The 19,802-nt window shown below is 41.2% G+C and overlaps 1 protein-coding gene across 4 annotated transcripts in view; it reads left to right on the forward strand.

The window, feature by feature from the left end:
* Positions 1-19,802, forward strand: part of LOC132391220 (high affinity cationic amino acid transporter 1-like) — an 83,863-nt gene that overhangs the window by 14,468 nt on the left and 49,593 nt on the right. For all 4 annotated transcript variants that reach the window (XM_059964127.1, XM_059964128.1, XM_059964129.1 and 1 more), the window contains one exon: positions 13,599-14,002. In XM_059964127.1, coding sequence (XP_059820110.1) covers positions 13,633-14,002 — 370 coding nt within the window. In that variant the 5' untranslated portion in view covers positions 13,599-13,632. The remainder of the gene's footprint in view (positions 1-13,598; positions 14,003-19,802) is intronic.

A 19,802-nucleotide genomic window follows, 5' to 3' on the forward strand; every position in this document is an offset into this window, starting at 1 on the left:
GAAGGCAAGGAATTCGGAGATTCACTGTTGCAACTTCAGGGTTAAATTGGGTGGAGGAAGGAGATCTTGTTTGAGTCAGTGGGTTAAGACTTGCTTCAGGTAATGAAGAAAGATGATCACTGATGTCAATGACAATTACCTGTGTATGGAAACTTTGTACTAAGAAGGTAACTGAAACAAACATACAGTACTGTGCAAAACTCTTAGCACAAGTAAAAAGAAATCAGTGAAGTAATGATGCTTTGAAAAATAATGAAATGAAAAGTTTTTAAATCAATATTTAAAAATTACTATAAAGAGCAATAAGTTTTTTTTTAAGAACTAAATCAAATCAATATTTGGTGTGACCACCTTTTGCCTTTAAAACTGCATCAATTCCTTTTGGTACTCTGTCATGCAGCTTAATTTAAAAAAAACACTTGACTGGTAGGTTGTTCCTCGCATCTAGGAGAAGGTGCCACACTTCTCCTTCAGACTATGGCTGTCTCGCTTGCTCCTCTCTCATCAGGTAATCCCAGACAGCCTGAGTGCTGTGGTGTTCTTACCATCTGAGATAATATAAGACATCTAGGGTGCCTAAGACTTTTGCACAGGATTGTACTTCTGAAACTGGTGAAGACAGACTCCCAGTCAGAGAGCCAGGGGTTTAATCTAATACCAGAGCTCTGAGCTCTTGATTCAGACTAACGCTTCGCTTTACCATGTTGTTGCATTGTTAATGCCTTCAATCAAATGAGGCAGCAATTGTGACCCTATCTTCTTGATTTAGATTTTTCTTAAAAAAAGACCTTCCACTGATTTAGGAGGACCCTTCCGGCATCCTTGCTGGTATCTTTTCTACTTTATGGGAGTGAATTCCAGTGCAGTTTGCGATAAAGCCAACTCTCTGTGATAGGACATTTTAACATCTGTTTATCTCAACTGTCTCATTGTGCTAATTTACAATGCCAGCAAGATCTCGGTTGTGTAGGAGCGGCCCTGGATTTGGGAAGCTGCACCTGTCAGTGCCCTGCAATCTGATAAAGAAGCTGGAGGAGGGAACATGGTTGTCATTGTATACTGAAGCCACCTTGAATGGGGATGACAGTGACTCACACCAGACCAGCAAATCTTTAACCTGACAGAAAACCATAAATTGCCCCGGGACCTGTTTGTTGTTTGTTTTTTGGGAGGAGGGGAATGGGAAACAGTTAATAGGCAATATGCTAGTCTGTATCAGGTGACCCATTACCTGGCATGGGTTTACTCTCTGTTTAACTGTTAGTTAAATAAACTGTTGATTTGCCGTTGAGGTACGAGTTAATAATAGCCATTTGGATATGGTAGTAAAGTTACAACTGGCACCCATGGAACTACAGTCAAAAAGAGTGTAAGCAAAATTAATTTATTTAGCAACAGCGTGGAGTAGGCCCTTCTGGGCGTTAGAGCCATGCTGCCCTCGCAACCCCGATTAACCCTGACCTAGTCATGGGGTAGTTTACAACGGCCGATTAATCTACCTGGCACTTCTTTGGACAGTGGGAGGGAACTGGAGCACCTGAGGATAACCCACGCATTCCATGGGAAGGATGTACAGAGACTCCTTACAGAATGGTGCCGGAATTGAACTCTGAACTCCAGGGCGCCCCAAACTGGAATGGCATCGCGCTAACCGCTAAGCTACCATGGTGTTTGCTGGTATATTCTGTGTTCAACGTCTTACTAAATCAGTGGTTGAAAAACTTCATCTTGAATGCTTTTCACCATAGTTATTGGAATTGGAAGTTTGATATTCTCAATTAAATTGGAGTTAATAAGCTGCCTTAGCCCACACAAAATTGGTTTGCTGAATGACTTATAATAAAGGAGTGTAATTTGGTGCTGATAATGTACTAAATCATTAATTTCTGGTCTTAGTAAATTACTGTTGGAGTCATGCAGAGCGACTGACTATCTGACTGAATATCTTCCTGTTTCTAACCTGTGGTAACAGCAAATGACAGAAATGTAAAATGTTCGCTTCCTATTTGCAGTCCAGAAGGGGGCCATTCAGCCACTTGAAAACAGAAGAGCAGCCCCATTTGCCTTCCGTTTACCCCTGAAACCTCTCGTCTCACTTGTGTGCACCTGTGAGCTTTTGTGTCTCGTGCAAATAACTAGAGCAACCAGTTAACCTAGCAGCACATCATAAGGACGTGGGAGGAATCTGCTTGTCTATTAGATACCTGCACAGTACTGGGGAGACCACAAAGTCTCCAGACAGACTGCATGGGAGTTCAGGAGTGGATCCGAGTCTCTGAACGGTGAGCAGCACCATTAACTGCTGTGTCACAGTGGCACCCAAATAAATGTTGACGTCTGGCTGTTCAGTTAGTGCCTGCAGCTTGCAGTGGGCAATCAATGCAGTGACAGCCTGTGTTTGATACTACCCTTGTGAATGCATTGTATAAATAGCTTCTCCCTGAAGCATCGAAATAAAGAGGGCAGGTGACAAATCAGGGCTTTCTGGAGAACATCTGAAGGAGAAAAGGCATGGCAAGGTGGAGGTGTTTAACAATGCAATTGCAGAACTGGTTTGATGACTAAAGGTGCATCCACCGTTACAAGAGTGACCGGGAAGGGAGTTCGTAGGGTTGTGGTTGCCATTGTTTGCGATGGAAGGCCAGAGTGGGCAGCCAGAAGTGCACTAGCTCGGTAAAGTCTCCAGATATAAATTAAAGTTTCAGCAGCAGATGAGCCAAGGCAGAGATGGAGTTAAGCAACATTAAAATCATGGAATTTTTGGCCCATTCATCTGATTTTAACCCTTTTATTCTCCATGCTGTACCCATCGATGCTGACTCCTGTTTATGGATGGTCACCTTGTGACACAAACGAGCAGCATAAACTCCTCTCAAGTTGGATATGACACCGGGATGGCCTGTGCTTGGAAGTGGGTTAGTTAGTATCCTGTGGGTAGAATTGATGGCAATTAGTTGAAGATAGTAGCTTCAGTTTTCTTAATATTCATGTATAGGAAGCTTCCATTTGATGCTGGAGAGGTGGAGCTAGGTATTGCCAGTGTACTTCTGAGAACAGCTTGCATTTTCAGATGTTGATGGGTGGTGTATGAGGAAAATGGAAATGCCAGTGATCCTGGCAGGTTTGCTGGAGTTGCTGGGGAGGATTTAAACTAACTTGGCAGGATTCGCAGTGACAGAGCTGAGGAGGGGCAGTTGATATACCAGAAGATGCAGTGTATAGTAAGACTTTAAAGAAGGACAGGCAGATAATAGGGCAAAATTGCGGTCAGTGGGATGAGTTAAAGTGTAACATTCGAGCAAAATCAAAAAGGATGATGAATACAGGTCTGAAGGTGTTATTTGAATGCACACAGTGTACGGAATAAGGTAGATGATCTTATAGAGCATTTCGAGATTGGCAGGCATGACGTTATGGGCATCACTGAGTCATAGCTGAAAGAATATCATAGTTGGAAGCTTAACATCCAAAGATATACATATCAAAAGTATAGGCAGGTAGATGGGGGGGGGGGGGGGGTGGTGGTGGTGTGGCTCTTTGGTTTAAAAAAAAGGATTCAAATTAAATCCTTAGACATAGGATCAGAAGATGTAGTGTCCTTGTGGATAGAGTTAACTAGAGGGGATAATGGCCGAACAGCAGTGGCTGGAGTTTCTGGGAGCAATCCGGAAGGAGCAAGATCGATGTATCACAAAGATGAAGAAGTATTCTAAAGGGAGGATGAGGCAACTGTGGCTGACATGGGAAGTCAGGCAGCATAAAAGCAAAAGAGAGGGCATATAATAGAGCAAAAATTAGTAGGAAGTTGGAGGATTGGGAAACCTGCAAAAGGCAACTAGAAAAAGTCGTGAAAGAAAAGATGAAATATTAAGGTAAACTAACCAATAATATAGAAGAGGATACATATTTTTTTCCAGATACAGAAGGACTAAAGGAAAGACAAGACTAGCTATCGGACTGCTGGAAAATGATGCTGGAAAAGTAGGAATGGGGGGGGGGGGGGGGAAACAAAGAAATGGTGGATGAACTTAGGTATTTTGTATCAGCACTGTAGAAACGCTAACAGTACGCCAGAAATTCAAGAGTGTCGGGGCAGAAGTGAGTGTAGTTACTAAGGAGAAGAAGGTGTTTGAGAAGCTGAAAGGTCTGAAGGTAGGTAAGCCACCTGGTCCTGATTGACTACATCCCAGGGTTCTGAAAGAAGTAATTGAAGAGATTGGGGAGGCATTAGTAAAGATCTTTCAAGAATCACTGGATTCTAGCATGGTTCTGGAGGACTGGAAAATGTCAGTCCTCCCTTAAAGAAAGAAGCGGGTCAAAAAGAGAAGAAATTATAGGCCTGTTAGCTTGACTTCAGTTGGGATAATGTTGAAGTCCATTATTAAGGATGAAGTTTTGGGGTACTTTGAGGCACATGATAAAATAGGCTAAAGTTAGCGTAATTTCCTTAAGAGGAGTTTTTGCTGACACCTTGGAATTCTTTGCGGAAATAACCAAGCAGGATAGACAAAGGAGAGTCACTGGATGTTGTATTTGGATTTTCAAAAGACCTTTGACAAGGTGCCACACATGAGGCTGTTTAACAATATAAGAGCCTATAGTATTACAGGAAAGATACTAGCATCGATAGTAGATTGGCTGATTGGCAGGAAGCAAAGAGTGTGAGTCCTTGATTCTGGTTAGCTGCCAATGACTAGTGGTGTTCTGCAGGAGTTGGTATTGGGACTGCATCTTTTCACATTATATGTCAATGATTTGGATGATGGAATTCATGGCTTTGAGGGCAAGTTTGCAGATGATACAAAGATGGGTAGAGGGGCAAGTAGTGTGAGGGAGCAGGAAGTCTGCAGAAGGGCATACAGGTTTTTGAGAATGGGCAAAGAAGTGGCAGATGAAATATAGTGTAGGCAAGTGTATGGTCATGTACTTCGGTTTAAAAAATACTGCAGACTGTTTTCTAAATGGGGAGAAAATTGAACTATCGGAGATGCAAAGGGACATACGAGTCCTCGTGCATGATTCCCTAAAGGTTATCTTGCAGGTTGAGTTGGTGGTAGAGAAGGCAAATGCAATCTTAGCAATTATTTCAAGAGTTCCAAAATATAAAAGTAAGGATATAATACTGACACTTTAAGGCAATGACCAGACCACATTTATGAGCAGTTTTGGGCTCCTTTTCTAAGAAAAGATGTGCTGGCATTGGGGAGCATCCAGAGGAGATTTTTGAGAATGACTCCAGGAATGAAAGGGTTAACTAATGAGCATTTCAGAATGGTCGGGGCGGGGTGGGGAATCTTATTGAAGCCTACTGAATACTGAAAGGCCTAGATAGTGTCAATGTGGGGAGGATATTTCCTATAGTAGGTGGGTCTAGGACCAGATGGCACAGCCTTGGGATAGAGAGCTATCCATTTAGAACAGAGATGAGGAATTTCTTTAGCCAGCGGGTACTGAATCTTGAATCCATTGCCAAGAATAGATATGGAGGCCAAGCCATTGGGTACATTTAAAGCAAAAGTTGATAAGTTCTTGATTAGTCAGGCCATTGAAGATTGTGGGGAGAAGGCAGGAAAATGGGGTTAATAGGGATGGTATATCAGCCATGATGCAATGTGGAGCAGACTTGATGGGCTGAGTGGCCTAATTCTGCTCCTCTATGTTTTACAGTCTTATGAACAAAGCGATTGGGAGAAGGCAGATAAGCTATTGCAAGTACTTATGCTGTAGATGTCTGGATAGGTAAGAAAGGAAGCAGTAAGAAAGGAGTTTGTTCCTCATGGCTGCTTAGCACTGAAAAGGCGTTGGATAAAGGTATCGATGAAGGTTTTAAAAGTTGGGAGGAATAAGGAGAGGTTTGTCTTTGATATAATTAATGGTGTTTTGAACTGTTGCAGTAATTTGGCAAATGGCAACAGGCGATACTTAATTGTATCAGGATTGAATGGCAAGTAATGTCTTTGCTTGCATAATCCCATGATATTTGAATTTGTGTGTTGCCAGTATACAAGAATTGAGATTTGAGGAACACTGATCTAAGTGATCATAATCTACCTGGATTGAAAGCAAGACATTTGTATTGAGAGGATCATTTATCTTTTCGTAGACTGTGTTCTGATGGGAGGATACCAGGGAGCATTTTGGTAAGTGTTTGGTATTTTTCCCTATCCTATCATTATTATTCCAGTTTGGAAATGCAATACTTTTTAAACTGGTTATAGTGATAAGTTGTGTGGTAAGGCACTGGAGTTGCTGAGTGTAGAGCGCTGCTTTCTAAACTGTTGGATTATTAAGTTGTACAAACTTGGCCTATTCCACATTACTAGGTCCAAAGTAAATGAGGCAAGTAAGGAAGCATCAGGTAATTATGCTTCAGGTAAAAATGCCAGTTTTAAGGTAATTACGATGGACAAAGCCATGACAAAGTCAGCTTCACTCCAGATTTTTGAAGTTCTGGCAATAAAACTAGGGAAGATAATATGGGCAACAATATCGGCAAATGACAATGTAGAGTAACAATGCAAAGCATTTAAATGTATTTAAATAGGGGAATATGTTCTGCTGGAAGGAAAGCACAAAGTAGGTGCTAGTAAGACTAAGGATGATTGAAAGTATAAGGGGACGTTTGAAGGGAAGAGGAAAGACATCAGTCAAGTGGTTAAACGGCAAATGTGTCCATGATAAAGTAAAACTACAAAGTTATGAGTAAAACTTCTTAGGAACTGTGAAACTAAATGGTCAAATAATACAAAACAAATTTCAAATAAAGGAAGATGGGAATAGGTTAATATTTTGTTGGAAGACTGGGAAGATGACTTTATAAATGCATTGCTGAGGCTGGTATATTGTGTGCATTTCTGGCCATCTAACTTTATAAAGGAAGGATATTATTTAGCTGGGAACAAAGATGTAGAAAAGATTCACAAGGATGTTGCTGAGACTAGGAGACTTGAGTTATAAGGAAAGACTGGGTGGACTGGGACTGTTTTCCCTCAGGCCTAGGAAGCTGTGGAGTAACCTTTTATAAAAGTTCATAAACTTATGAGTGGCATGGAGAAGGTGAAGGGGGTCTAAAACCAAGAGGTTGAAGGTGAGAGGAGAAAGATCTGAAGGGGAAATTTTCACACAGAAGATGGTGAGTATATGGAACAAGCTGGCAGAAGAGGTAGAGGAGGGTGTGATTACCATGTTTAAAAGAATTTGATAGTTACATGCATAGAGAAGGTTTAGAGAGAGATGGAACATTACTGGTTTTACTACTGGAGTGATAAGATAGCAAAGTAGGAAAGTCTCTATTGAACCTCGGTTAGAGGGAGAGCTCTTAGTATGCTCTTTGTAAGACGATGGAATCCAATTAATTGGCTTATTGCATAGTCAGGGCACCGCTTATTTGGGACAACTCTTACAGAACAAAAGCTAATTGAAAATAGCTGGGATTCTCTTTGTTTATTTGGGATACAATGCCACCTGATTGGGGAAGGAGTCTGTTGCTGAGCAGCTTCCAGCTAGTGTCTGACACTTGCATTTGTGTGGAAATTAGACACTACACTGTGCTTAGAGTGGTCAGATTTTAAATACAGTCTGTTGCACATGCTGGTGTTCAAAATAAATATTGATGTTTGTCATTGATCGTTGTTGAGAAATGATCAGTAAGACAATTAAAACTGTTTTGCTCACTGCTATTTCAAGCATTCAGGCTTGGGGATGCCAGAAACAGCTGGGAGTGAAAATGGTATGATTTCACTACTTCGGTAAGTTGGGAACTACAGTACAAAGAACTTGAAGTTAGTGACCATCTTTTTGGATGTTAGAATTAGGATGAAGATTTGGAGGATGCAATCATCACTAGCATTGTATGAAGGCATACATTATCTACACTAGGTATCTGTACTGATTTTCTTCATTTACATTCAATAAAAAAATGCATACATTGGATGAATTCCTCTGTTGATGACTCATAGGAAGTAGTCCCGTTTTACACTACCATAGTAGTATTGATAGTTTTCTAATTTGTTACTCAGTTAAATGGTAGTTCGGCATTTTCATACTTTTTTAATTTTCTTTGAAACTTTTGATACTTGGGAGTAGCTGCTTAATTGGGCCTAAATGTACTGATGTATCCCAATTAACCAGAGTTCACTATATATAAAGCATTTAGAAGCAATGGAATAGATGAAGGCAAGATTACAAAGAAAATATCGAAGAGTCTGCATGTGAGGAACAGATAAGTGTGTTTCTTATAGTGTGGACGCAAAATGCTTCCATGTGCTTGATTTTAACCAGAGGCCATTGATCTGTGATGCTCACCATGTAGTCAGTAGTACTTCTTAGCCTTATATCCTTCGTATCATCTGCCATAGAACCATGGAACATTACAGCACAGAAACAGGCCTTTTGGCCCTTCTTGGCTGTGCCGAACCATTTTTCTGCCATTTTGTCTTGATCCATAAAGACTTCGCTATACTATCGTGGGTCAAGCTCCTGGAATTCCTTATCTGAAAAAGATTGCAGGAGCAAGTTGCAATTTAGGGTGGTATTTTGTCTCAACCCTTTGTGCAATGGACTAAGACATTTCCCTGCAATAGCTGTGCGAGAAACTTGGGTAGTACAGGGGCTGTAATACTATATGTCATTTGGACCATCGAGTCTGCTCTGCCATTCTGCTATGACTGGTTTATTTCTCCTCCCTACCTCATTCTCTTGCCTTCTCCCCGTAACCTTTGACACCCTTGTTAATCAAGAACCAATTAATCTCCACTTTAAACATACCCAAAAATGACTTTGCCTCCAAAGCTGTCTGTGACAATGACTTCCACAGTTTCATCACCCTCTGGCTAAAAAATTCCTCCTTATTTTTGTTTCAAAGGGATGTCCTTGTATCCTAAAGGCTGCTGCTATTCAGCTGATGCCACCCATTAGAGTGGTACAGTGAACCCTCTTTTTATCCTTTAAGCTAAGGATGCTGATTTTAAATTTGTCCAGGATTTTTGAGTTATAAGTTCTTATAGTCAATCTGTGCTTGTGCCAGGGTTTGTGGATTTTTGTGGAATTTAGTTTTGAGTAATTGCGTGTCTGCAGTTCGTATGCCAGAAGTGGGGGCAGGAAATATTTGGGATTTTCTTCTGCCATGTTACTCTGAACTTACAAATTCTCCCAGCCTGTCTACTGCTGCTGAGTCCCACCTGTCTTTAAACTAACTGGCGTGGAGTTTCGGCACCAACGTAGGAGCTGAAATCTCTAGTGATATCATAGTGGCCCAGCTCACAGAACCCAGCAACCTAGGTTCAGTGCTGACATTGTGTATTCCTTGTGTGTAATTGTATTAAATGCAACAAAATGCTTGCAGTAACGTGTTTTTCTGGTGTGTTTAGACAGCTTCATTTTAGTTAACTTTTAATTATAATTAGGCATTCATTTCAAGGAGCAAAGGAAATCATATCCAGTGATTATTGTTGAAGGGAATTCAACAATAAGCAAACTTGAGGTATATTTAGACTTTGGTAAGTTTTACCTAAAGTAAATGCTTCCAGCTGTGGAAAAACTCCAGTCAAGTGCAGTGCCTCTGTCTCTACTCATTATTGTTCCTTCTCGGAAATTGAGCAAATCGAGTCCTGTGTTTGCCCCATGTCCTCTTTATCCTCATCTGATGTGAAAGCACATTATGTGCTCTTATATTTTAGATTTCATACATTAGGCCTCAAGGTCGGCCAGATAAAACCCATGTGTGCTATCACAGGCAGGGTGCTTGGGAACAGTTCAGTGTGAGCTTTATCTTTGTTTTTGAATGATTAGTTCTCCAGCCAATTAATCTTGTAAGTGCTACTGTAAACTGGGAGGAGCTCATCAATAATTTGTGGTGATTCACCTGATTATTTTCTTGCCTGCCATGGTAAATTGCTGGTGGGTAACTGATTAAAATGGAATTTGCTTTAAAGTATCTTCATTTGTTTGTTTTTATTCTCTCTAAATCAGGGAGTAAAATTCACTGTCGTTGGTGCAAAATTAAGATCAGTTAAAAGGTGAAGTGAAAATTAAAATTCAAGGAAGAAAAGATTAAATCCTCACGTCAGCTAAGATTGTATTGGGCAAGTGGATACATCATGAATGGTGAATCAGTTTTGGTTTAAGGCATGAAAATGAAACACACTATTTTGGCAAATGTTTATGCAGAGGAACTTTTTGTAAGAGTAATCTAGATTTTGCAATATATAAATGTCTGAAAGAATGATAGAGGCTAAGTAAAGAAAGAAAATCTTTCATTTAAGTCGAAACTTCCATGGCATGTGTATTTCAAAGCACTTCAGTGCAGTTTACTGTTTTGAAGTGCTGTGGTGTTGGGAAGTTAAGAGTTTGCAGCAGCTGGGGGCACATAGGTCATGATGAGATTGAAGGTGAAACTTCTGTTTCAGACCTAATTCATGATCTGATTGTGAATTAGACCAGTTTTGAATGTGTGCTCTCCACTCTGTTTTTTTATTTAAGAATTGATTATCAGATAAATGGGGAAATGAGGTGGATTTGCCTCATGACCTCAGGTTCCTGCCAACATTGACTAGTTGGCTGGGATTACTAGTTCAGATGTAGCAACTTTTCTCTCTAGCCACATCTGTGCGATTTTGTTAGCATTGGCTAGTTAAACACTGCCAGGACAGATATGGAGATACAAACATTGAAAGTAGTGTTCCAGCCCAGCAACACTGTCCTGTGTCCAACATTTGGCTACTATGCAAACTCAGCAAGTCAGCTGGGGTCAGAAACAGAATTAATGTTTCTGGTCAATGACTTTCCATCAGGGTTGGTGGAAGTTAGAAGTTAGAGTGGAGGCGAGAGAACAGAAAGGAATGTTAGTGATGAGCTATGGGTATCAGGTGAAAGGCGGGTAAGGCTGTGAATGACGAGGTTCACCTGGGGGAGGTGTTAATGTTTCTGGAAGGACAGAATCATAATCAGGTTTAATAACACTGGCATATGTCATGAAATGTGTTGTTTTGCAGCAGTAGTACATTGAAATGTATAATAATAAAAAGAACAGAATTATATGTTAAATACTAAAAAAAAGAGCAAAAAATGGTGAGGTGGTGTACTTGGGTTCATTGTCCATATGGAAATCTGACAGTGGAGATGAAACTGTTCCTGAAATATTGGATGTGTGTTTTCAGGCTCCTGTAGCACCTCCTTGATAGTAGCAATGAGAATGCTGAAGGAAATTGAGCCTTGGAACATGCTTTGCAAGCTGGGCTGTATTATTGGGGTGGGGAGGTTGTGTGTACGTGTGTGTGTGTGTGTGTGTGTGTGTATACATACGAGTGTATGTACGTATATGTACGCATTCATAGATTTTGAAAATAGAATAAGTTGCAGGAGAATTACCCGTTTTGATTTGGGTGAAATTTTGAATATTTCCAGCATTGTAATTCTGTAATGTGTATTTTGTTTGGCTGCTATGGCTCCACTTGCTTAGATTGTATTATTCTCTGGAATTTATCCAAATGAATTTTTATCATTTATCAAATATACTCTTTCAGTTAACTGATGGTGTTACTGGTGGTGCAGTGAGGTGCTAACAGGGCTCTTCCCGAGATGTTTACAATCTGTCTAGCTACCAGTGAGGACTGCTCACAGCTGAATGATTTAGGATTTAGATTTGTGTTGCTTTATCTTTTAGCAAATTTCTGATAACTGTTTTAAGAAGTTTGTTGAAGTCAGATGTATACAGGTAAGTATTATCATAAACAACCCCTGTGCGAGGGCAGTTCAAGTAACAAATCACTACCCAAAATTTTGAGACACAGAAAGAAGTTCACTTTCAGTGTATTTATTAACTTTCTTGGTTTATCCATGTTGCATTTGAGCAAAGGAATGACATTGGCTATTCTTCAGTAGTCCAGCACCTTACCCATGGCTAAAGAGACTGTAAAGATCTTTGTACCGAAAATCTCCTTCCTTGTTTGACTAAGAGCCCTGGGATTGATCCCATCTGGGCCTGGGGACTTGTCTGCTGTAATGTTATTTTTTTCCAAGATGTCTTAATTCCATCTCCTTTATTATCACCATGCTCTGGAGTCTAGAGCAGGGGCTTCCAACCACCTTGATGCCATGGACCAATACCCCTAAGCAAGGGGTCCCTGGACCCCAGGTTGGGAACCCATGGTCCAGAGTATCCAGGTACCTCCCTCCTCTAATCTTACTATCACCCATGTCCTTCTTGCTGAACAACAGTAACAAGGACTGCACCTTCTTCCTCCTAGTCCCAGTCACATATTCTCTTCATGATTCTCGAGTGGATCTACTCTTTCCCTGTCCACGTTCTTGCTTCCAAAATACTCAATACTATCTGCTATGACCCATGGCCCCTTTTAGTCCCTGAAATTCCTTTATTTCCCATTTGATTTTGGTTTTGCAGCTCTTCCATCTGCTTCCTTTTCTTTCTTACTAGACTTGCAATATGTTATCTATCGTCACATGAGCCTGCTGATCCTGCTATATATAATCAGTTGCCATTTATTAAAAGCTCTCATGTCAGATGTGGATTTACCGCTAAACAGCTGCTCTGGACCTAACATTTCCCCAGTTCCTGCACGATACTGTTCTAATTGGCCTTCTCCCAACTTAGCAATTTCACCCATGGGCAAGTCTTATCCTTATCCATAACTGTCTTATAACATGGAATGACAGTCATTGTTCTCCACATGCTCCTTCACTGGAGCTTCAATCACCTGGCCATGCTCATTCCCCCAATGCAAGGTCCCCTCCCTAATTGGACTAATCGATATATTGTTTGAAGAAGCCTTCCTGGATGCACCTAATAAAGTCTGCTCCATCTAAGCCCCTGGCACAAAGGGAGTCCAGGAAGTTAAAATCACCCATTGCAGTAACCCTGGTTTGTATCTTTTAATGATTTGTCTGCATGTCTATACTCATTGGCTGTCAGCATAACGCCATCAAAGTGATTGTATCTTTCTTATTCCTGAGTTCTACCCCTTTTGGCCTTGCTAGATGACCCTTCCAGTATGTCCTCTCTCAAGGCAGACGTGATGTTCTCCCTGATCAGTAATATAACTCCCCCTTTTTATGTCCATCTGTCGTATCTGAAATACTGAACTGCGGTTCTTTGCTTCTGTTTTTGAAATGGCTACAGTGCCATGGTGCCATGTACTACTCCAGGCTCGAAGATCATCTGCCTTAATCCTTGCATTAGAGTAAATACGCCTCATACCATCACTGCTATTGGGTTCATTATCATGTCTCTGCCTTTTTTCATATTAGAGATTCACCTGATTTAACCTTTTCCTTCCCAATTGCTTTACCTGCTGACATACTTGGGTTCTCATGCCACTGCTGTACTCGCTAAAATTCTCCCAAGCAGGACGGGTAAACCTTCCTGCAAGGAGATTGCCATGGATTTAAATGTGTATATTTTACAACATCTTCTTTGTTCCGCACAAGTTTGTCAGGAATGGTTTATGGATGAAATTCAAACAATGAAAAGAAATATTTTGTTCAGCATGTGACAACATAAATATTTTGTCGGCTTTACTATAATATATTGAACACCAAAGAGAATTTTCTTACCCTTATTAATGTATTTTCTTATATTTTAGGTTTGGATTGTTTGGCTGACCTGGAAATTCAAAGATGAGTTGTAAACCACTTGCTTATTTTGGACGCCAGCTCTTCCGCCGTAAATATGTGGACTGCAGTACTGAAGAAACCAGGCTTGCCAGATGCTTAAATACACTGGACTTGGTTGCACTTGGCGTTGGCAGTACCCTTGGAGCAGGTGTCTACGTATTGGCTGGAGCAGTGGCCCGTGAAAATTCTGGGCCTGCCATTGTCATCTCATTCTTAATTGCAGCTCTGGCCTCTGTGCTTGCAGGACTCTGTTACGCTGAGTTTGGTGCTAGAGTCCCACGAACAGGTTCTGCCTACCTCTACAGTTATGTTACAGTTGGGGAACTTTGTGCTTTCATTACAGGCTGGAATCTAATCCTTGCTTATGTCATTGGTAAGTACAGTATTGCTTTAGAAATGTGCACACTGAACTTCCACCAGTGTGAAAACACCACTATTCGTGGGTGGTGTTCAGATACCTACGTGAAAGAACAGGACCAGTGACTTTCTTGACAATCCTATCGGGTAGACAAAGGCTTTGGGTTTGATGCCAGTTAAAGGTCTCAGCTGTGGAGTAATACTGGCTAACTCTGCAAACTGTCTTCTCCAAAAACTCCCTTCTGGAAAGAGCTATAGGGCTATTAAATCATCCTGAAGATTTCTTCCCCTGTCAGTTAATCTGATCAACCCTCAATCTCACTTTGTCTATGACCTCAGTTATACTGTAAACACTTTAAACCAATTTTTATAATGTTCTATACATTGTAAATACATGCTGATATTCACGTATTTATGCACATTTTATTGCATTAACCTCTAATTTATTTTGTATAATTCTTTGTAATTGTTGATTGTTTTTAGTTGAATATTGCACTGCACGCCGTAGTAAATTCCTACATATGAACGTATATGGTGAATAAAGTTGATAGTTGAGGCAGTTCTGTGATTGAGGCTAGAAACGAGTATATGTGAGTGAATCTGAAACAAGTACATTCAATGTGACTGGTGTTTTCACATGAGGAGCCTGTTGATATCATTGTTGCCTGTTGTTTTGGTACCCCTTGTCCTTCCGTTGTCCTTTTGTGCTTCTGCTTTTCCTTTGTTTCACTATGCCCTTTTGTTACTCTCTGTTTGCTCCCCTTTCTGCTCTCCTCCTTCCTCTATCTGCTTCATCTTCAATTTCTGGTTTGCTCAGAGGTAATTCTTGCCCTGCGGAGTGGCTGCATAGGATGTATTCTGTATCCCTGCTTGGCTCTGTGTTTAAGTAAAGCCATTGATCTAATTCCAGTATTGTAAAGTGGGTGAAGGAGGTGGGAACTGAAATTTTTGTGTTTGACTGTTGGGTTACTTACTTGGAAGAAGAAGAATAGCCCTTAACTCGGCAGTGCAGTTATCGGGGCACCGTCATGACGGTGTTTCCGTAGCAAGCTATTCTTGTTTTTACTAGGCCAAGTTGCTAGCTCAACACTCAACCCAACTTGGATTCGAACTTGGGAACCTTCGCTCCGGAATCCGGCGCTGATATAATTGCACAACCAAGCAGGACTTATTTGGAATTTGTATCTTTTTAGGCAACTCCTAGATCTAAGTGGCTTAGAGAGAAGAGGTGTTTGGGCACTTGTTTATCTACAGTTTGAAATTTGCTGTCTGTTCACCAAAATTGAATTTAGGTTTAGTATAGCTGTGTCATTTCTGCTTTTACTGTAGTTGCAGGTAGAGTGGTGCTAATACTTCAGGGATTCTTGATGTGGGATTAGCTCACTGAGAATGAAGGCCGCAAGGCTTTTTGTCCAGATGTAATCTCAGGAAATCCAGTAATACATGGAAGTGAAGCGATGAAGGCATTAGCTGCTGAACTTCCGAATTTTTGAAAGCTGTCTGACTGGGGCTTTCAGTATTACATTGGGAATAACTAATACTTGGGACCAGATGGTTAAGTTAATTGATAAATTCAAACTTGCATTTTACTACTGCCAGACATAGCAGGTCACCATTGTGCTATTTTTAGTGCTTGTTAGGCTTTAAGAACATTAGAACATAAGAAGTAGGAGCAGGAGTTGGCTGTCTTGCAGGTTGAGTCTGCTCTGCCATTCAATAAGATCATGACTGTGGCCTTAGCTCCACCTACCCACATTTTCCCCAAAACCCTACTGTGCAAAAATCTAATTATGTCTTAAATGTATTTAATGAGGTAGCTACTACTATTTCCTTGGGCAGAGAATTCCACAGATTTGCTACTCTCTGGGAAAAGCAGTTTCTGCCCCTAAATCTAGTCCCGTAAATTTTGAGGCTATGTCCCCAAATTCTAGACACGCTTCTCAGTGGAAACAACTCACCTGCCTTTGTCTTTTCTATCACTTTCATAATTTTATGTTTCTGCGAGATGCCCTCTCATTCTTCTGAGTTCCAGTGAGTATCGTCCTAGGTGACTCAGTTGCTCCTTATAGCTTAACCCCCTATTCTTTGGAATCAACCTCATGAACTTCCTCTGCACCATCTCTTATGTCTTTCCTCAAGCAAGGAGACCGAAACTGTATGCAGTACCCGAGCTGTGGCCTCACTGGTAGTCTCTAGCAATAGAGGCCAACGTTTCATTTGTGATTTATAGACAAGCACCCCCAAGTCCCTCTGCACAATAGTAAGCTGCAATCTTTCACCATTTAAATGATATCTTTTATTTTTAGATCATAGAACATAGGAACAGAATTAGCCCATTGAGTCTGTTGTGTCATTTGATCCTGGCTATTTATTTTTCCTCTTAACCCAATTCTTCTGTCTTATCTCTGTAATCTTTGATGCCCTTACTAATCAAGAACCTATCGATCTCCTTTAAATATGGCCAGTGACTTGGCTTCCATTGCCACTGATGGCTGTGAATTCCACAAATTTATCATCCACTGGCTTAAGAAATTCCTCCTCACCTCTGAGAGGATTGTCTTTCTTTTCTGAGGCTCTGCTCTCTGTTCCACAACTCTCCCACTGTTAGAAACATCCTCTGCATGCCCACTCCCATCTTGGGCTTTCAGTATTCCAAGTTTTCCTTCCAAAGTGGATGTCTTTGCATTTACCAATGTTGTATTCCATCTGCCAGATCTTTGCCCACTTAGTTAATCTATCTGTAGTTCTCTGCAAACCCTCTGCATCCTCACCACAATTTGCTTTTCCGTTTAATTTAATGCCATCAGCAAACTTAGATACACTACATTTGGTCCCCTCTTCCAAATCGTTAATGTACCATAAGACCATAAGATATAGGAGCAGAATTAAGTCATGTGGTCCACCAAGTCTGCTCCACCATTTCATAACGGGTGATCCAATTTTCCTGTCAGCCCTGATCTCCTGCCTTCTTCCTGTATCCCTTCATGCCCTGACCAGTCAAGAATTATCACCCTCTGCCTTAAATATACATTAAGATTTGGCCTCCACAGCTGCCTGTGTCAAAGAATTCCATCGATGGACCACCTTCTGGCTAAAGAACTTCCTCCTCATCTCCATTCTAAAAGAATGCCCCTCTATTCTGAGACTGTGTCCTCTGGTCTGAGACTCTTCCACTGTAGGAAACATCCTCTCCACATCCACTCTGTCAAGACCTTTCACCATTCCATAGGTTTCAATGAGGTCACCTCTCATTCTTCTGAATTCCAGTGAATACAGTCCTAGAGTCATCAGATGCTCTTCATATGACAAGCCATTAAATCCTTGAATAATTTTTTGTGAAACTCCTTTGAACCCTCTCCAGTTTCAGCACATCCTTTCTAAGATAAGGGGCCCAAACCTGCTCACAATACTCCAAGTGAGTCCTCATTAGGGCTTTTTAAAGTTTCAACATTACATCCTTGCTTTTATATTCTAGTCCTTTTGAAATGAATGGTAACATTGCATTTGCCTTCCTCACCACTACCTCAGCCTGCATATTAACCTTTAGGGAATCCTGCACAAGAACTCCCAAATCCCATTGTGTCTCAGTTTTTTGTATTTTCTCTCCACTTAGAAAATAGACAGCCCTTTAATTTGTTTTACCAAAGTGCATGACCTTACACTTCCCAACACTGTATTCCAGCTGCTGTTTCTTTGCCCATTCTCCAAATCTGTCTGAGTCTTTCTGTAGCCTCCCTACTTCCTCAAAATTACCTGCCCCTTCACCTATCTTCATATCATCTGCAAACTTTGCAACAAAGCCATCAATTCCATCATCCAAATCATTGACATATAACGTAAAAAGAATTGGCTCCAACACAGAATATCACAAAGTTATAATGTACTGTACATCCTGAACAGTAGCAAGCCCTGATCCATGCAGCACTCCACTCACTGCTGCAGACTACAGATGCCAACGAGAGAAATACCCATTTACCCCAACTCTCTGTCTTCTATTGGTTAAGCAATCCTCTATCCATGCTAATTCATTAACCCCCAACTCCATGCATCCTTATCTTCTGTGCAGCACTTTACCGAACACGTTCTGGAAATCCAAGTGTAGAACATGCATCTGTACCCTTCTATACACTGTGCTCATTATATCGTTAAACTCCAATAAGTTTGTCAAACAGGAACTGCCCTTCATGAATCCACACTGCACCGCTTGATGGAACCATTTCTATCAAGGTGTCTCACTATTTCTCAATGATGGCTTCAAACATGGACTACAAATGTTGAGCTGCCTGACCTATATTTACCTCTAAACATGTGAAATCCTGCAGATCTTGGAAGTTCAAAGCAACACACAAACTGCGGAGGAACTCAAGCTGAACAAGCAGCATCTATGGAAATGAATAAACAGTTGGTTCCAGGCGAAGACCCTTCTTCAGGATTGGAAAATAAGGGGGAAAACCCCAGAATAGAAAAGGTGGGGGGGAGAGGGGAAGGAGGATGGCTAGAAGGTAGGTAGGAAAGGTAATGGACTGGAGGAAGGAATCTAATAGGAGAGGAGAGTGGACCATAGGAGAAAGGGAAGGAGGAGGGGACCTGGAGAGAGGTGTTAGGCAGGTGAGGAGAGGTAAGAGGCCAGAGTGGGGAGGGGGAGGGTTTTTTTTTACCAGGAGGAGAAATCAATGTTCATGCCGTCAGGTTGGAGGCTACCCAGACAGAATACAAGGTGTTGCTCCTTCACTCTGAGGGTGGTTTCATCATGGCACAAGAGGAGGCCAAGGACAGGAATGGGAATCGGAATTAAAATATTTGCCCATCAGGAAGTTCTGTTTTTGGCAGATAGCGTGCAGCTGCTCAATGAAGGGGTCTCAATTTATGACTGGTCTCACAGAGTAGAGGAGGCTGCATCAGGAGCACCAGATACAATAGACAACCCTAACAGATTCGCAGGTGAAGTGTTGCCTCACCTGGAAGGACTGTTTGGGGCCCTGAATGGACGTGAGGGAGGTGGTGAATGTGCAGGTTACCTGTCCGTAGTTACCCCTCTTTTCCCTAAATCCCTTTTTAAACATTGGTGCAACTTCTATTGTCTTACTATCTATCAGTTCACTAAGTGGGTAATTGGAGCATGTGCATTGGTTTCAGGAGAGCCAGTTAACCTCGGAGAAGTGGACAGCTGTAGTATGTGAAGTTGGGAATCCCAAACACTTCTTGAAAGAAACATGGAATTATTTGGTTGCTGACTATAACGGCTCACTGGTATCTCACTTAGTGTTCAACATGTTACTAAGGTCAAGAGTACTAATAGCATGCAATGAAACACCATGGTTCAGTGTGTTGAGGTTGCCTCTGACAACTGGTAATGTGAGTTGGCAGTGAGGTGGTGGATCAAGGGAAAGCAGATTGTTCGCTCTGCACTCGGGCAGAGCTGTGTCCTTCACCCTGGGTCCTGAGGATTGGCAGCACCTGCTGTATGGTTTTGACAGACTACTTAGATTCTCCAGTCTCACTCATTCAGTTGGATGTGATGGCAACTGAATTAGGCAGGGTGCCGGTCTAGGTAAATGACACTCGTTTATTTTAACCAGAATCCATCAGCCAATAGTGTAATATTGTTGAAAGGTAGAATTGTACAATAGGAAATTACACAAATATTGATATAACGTGTACTGTTGTATCCAAGTCCAGGCTGTCTTGCGGATCTGAGACGTCGTTCTGTCCACTGGATTCAAACGTCAAAAGTTAGAATTGTAATCTCTAATTTTTTTTTTCCACAGTTGAGGCATCTTGAATTTATTTTTGTGAGTAATTTGCAGTATATTTAC

Source organism: Hypanus sabinus, chromosome 3 (genome assembly GCF_030144855.1).
Source record: "Hypanus sabinus isolate sHypSab1 chromosome 3, sHypSab1.hap1, whole genome shotgun sequence".
In the NCBI taxonomy this organism is placed as follows: Eukaryota; Metazoa; Chordata; class Chondrichthyes; order Myliobatiformes; family Dasyatidae; genus Hypanus; species Hypanus sabinus.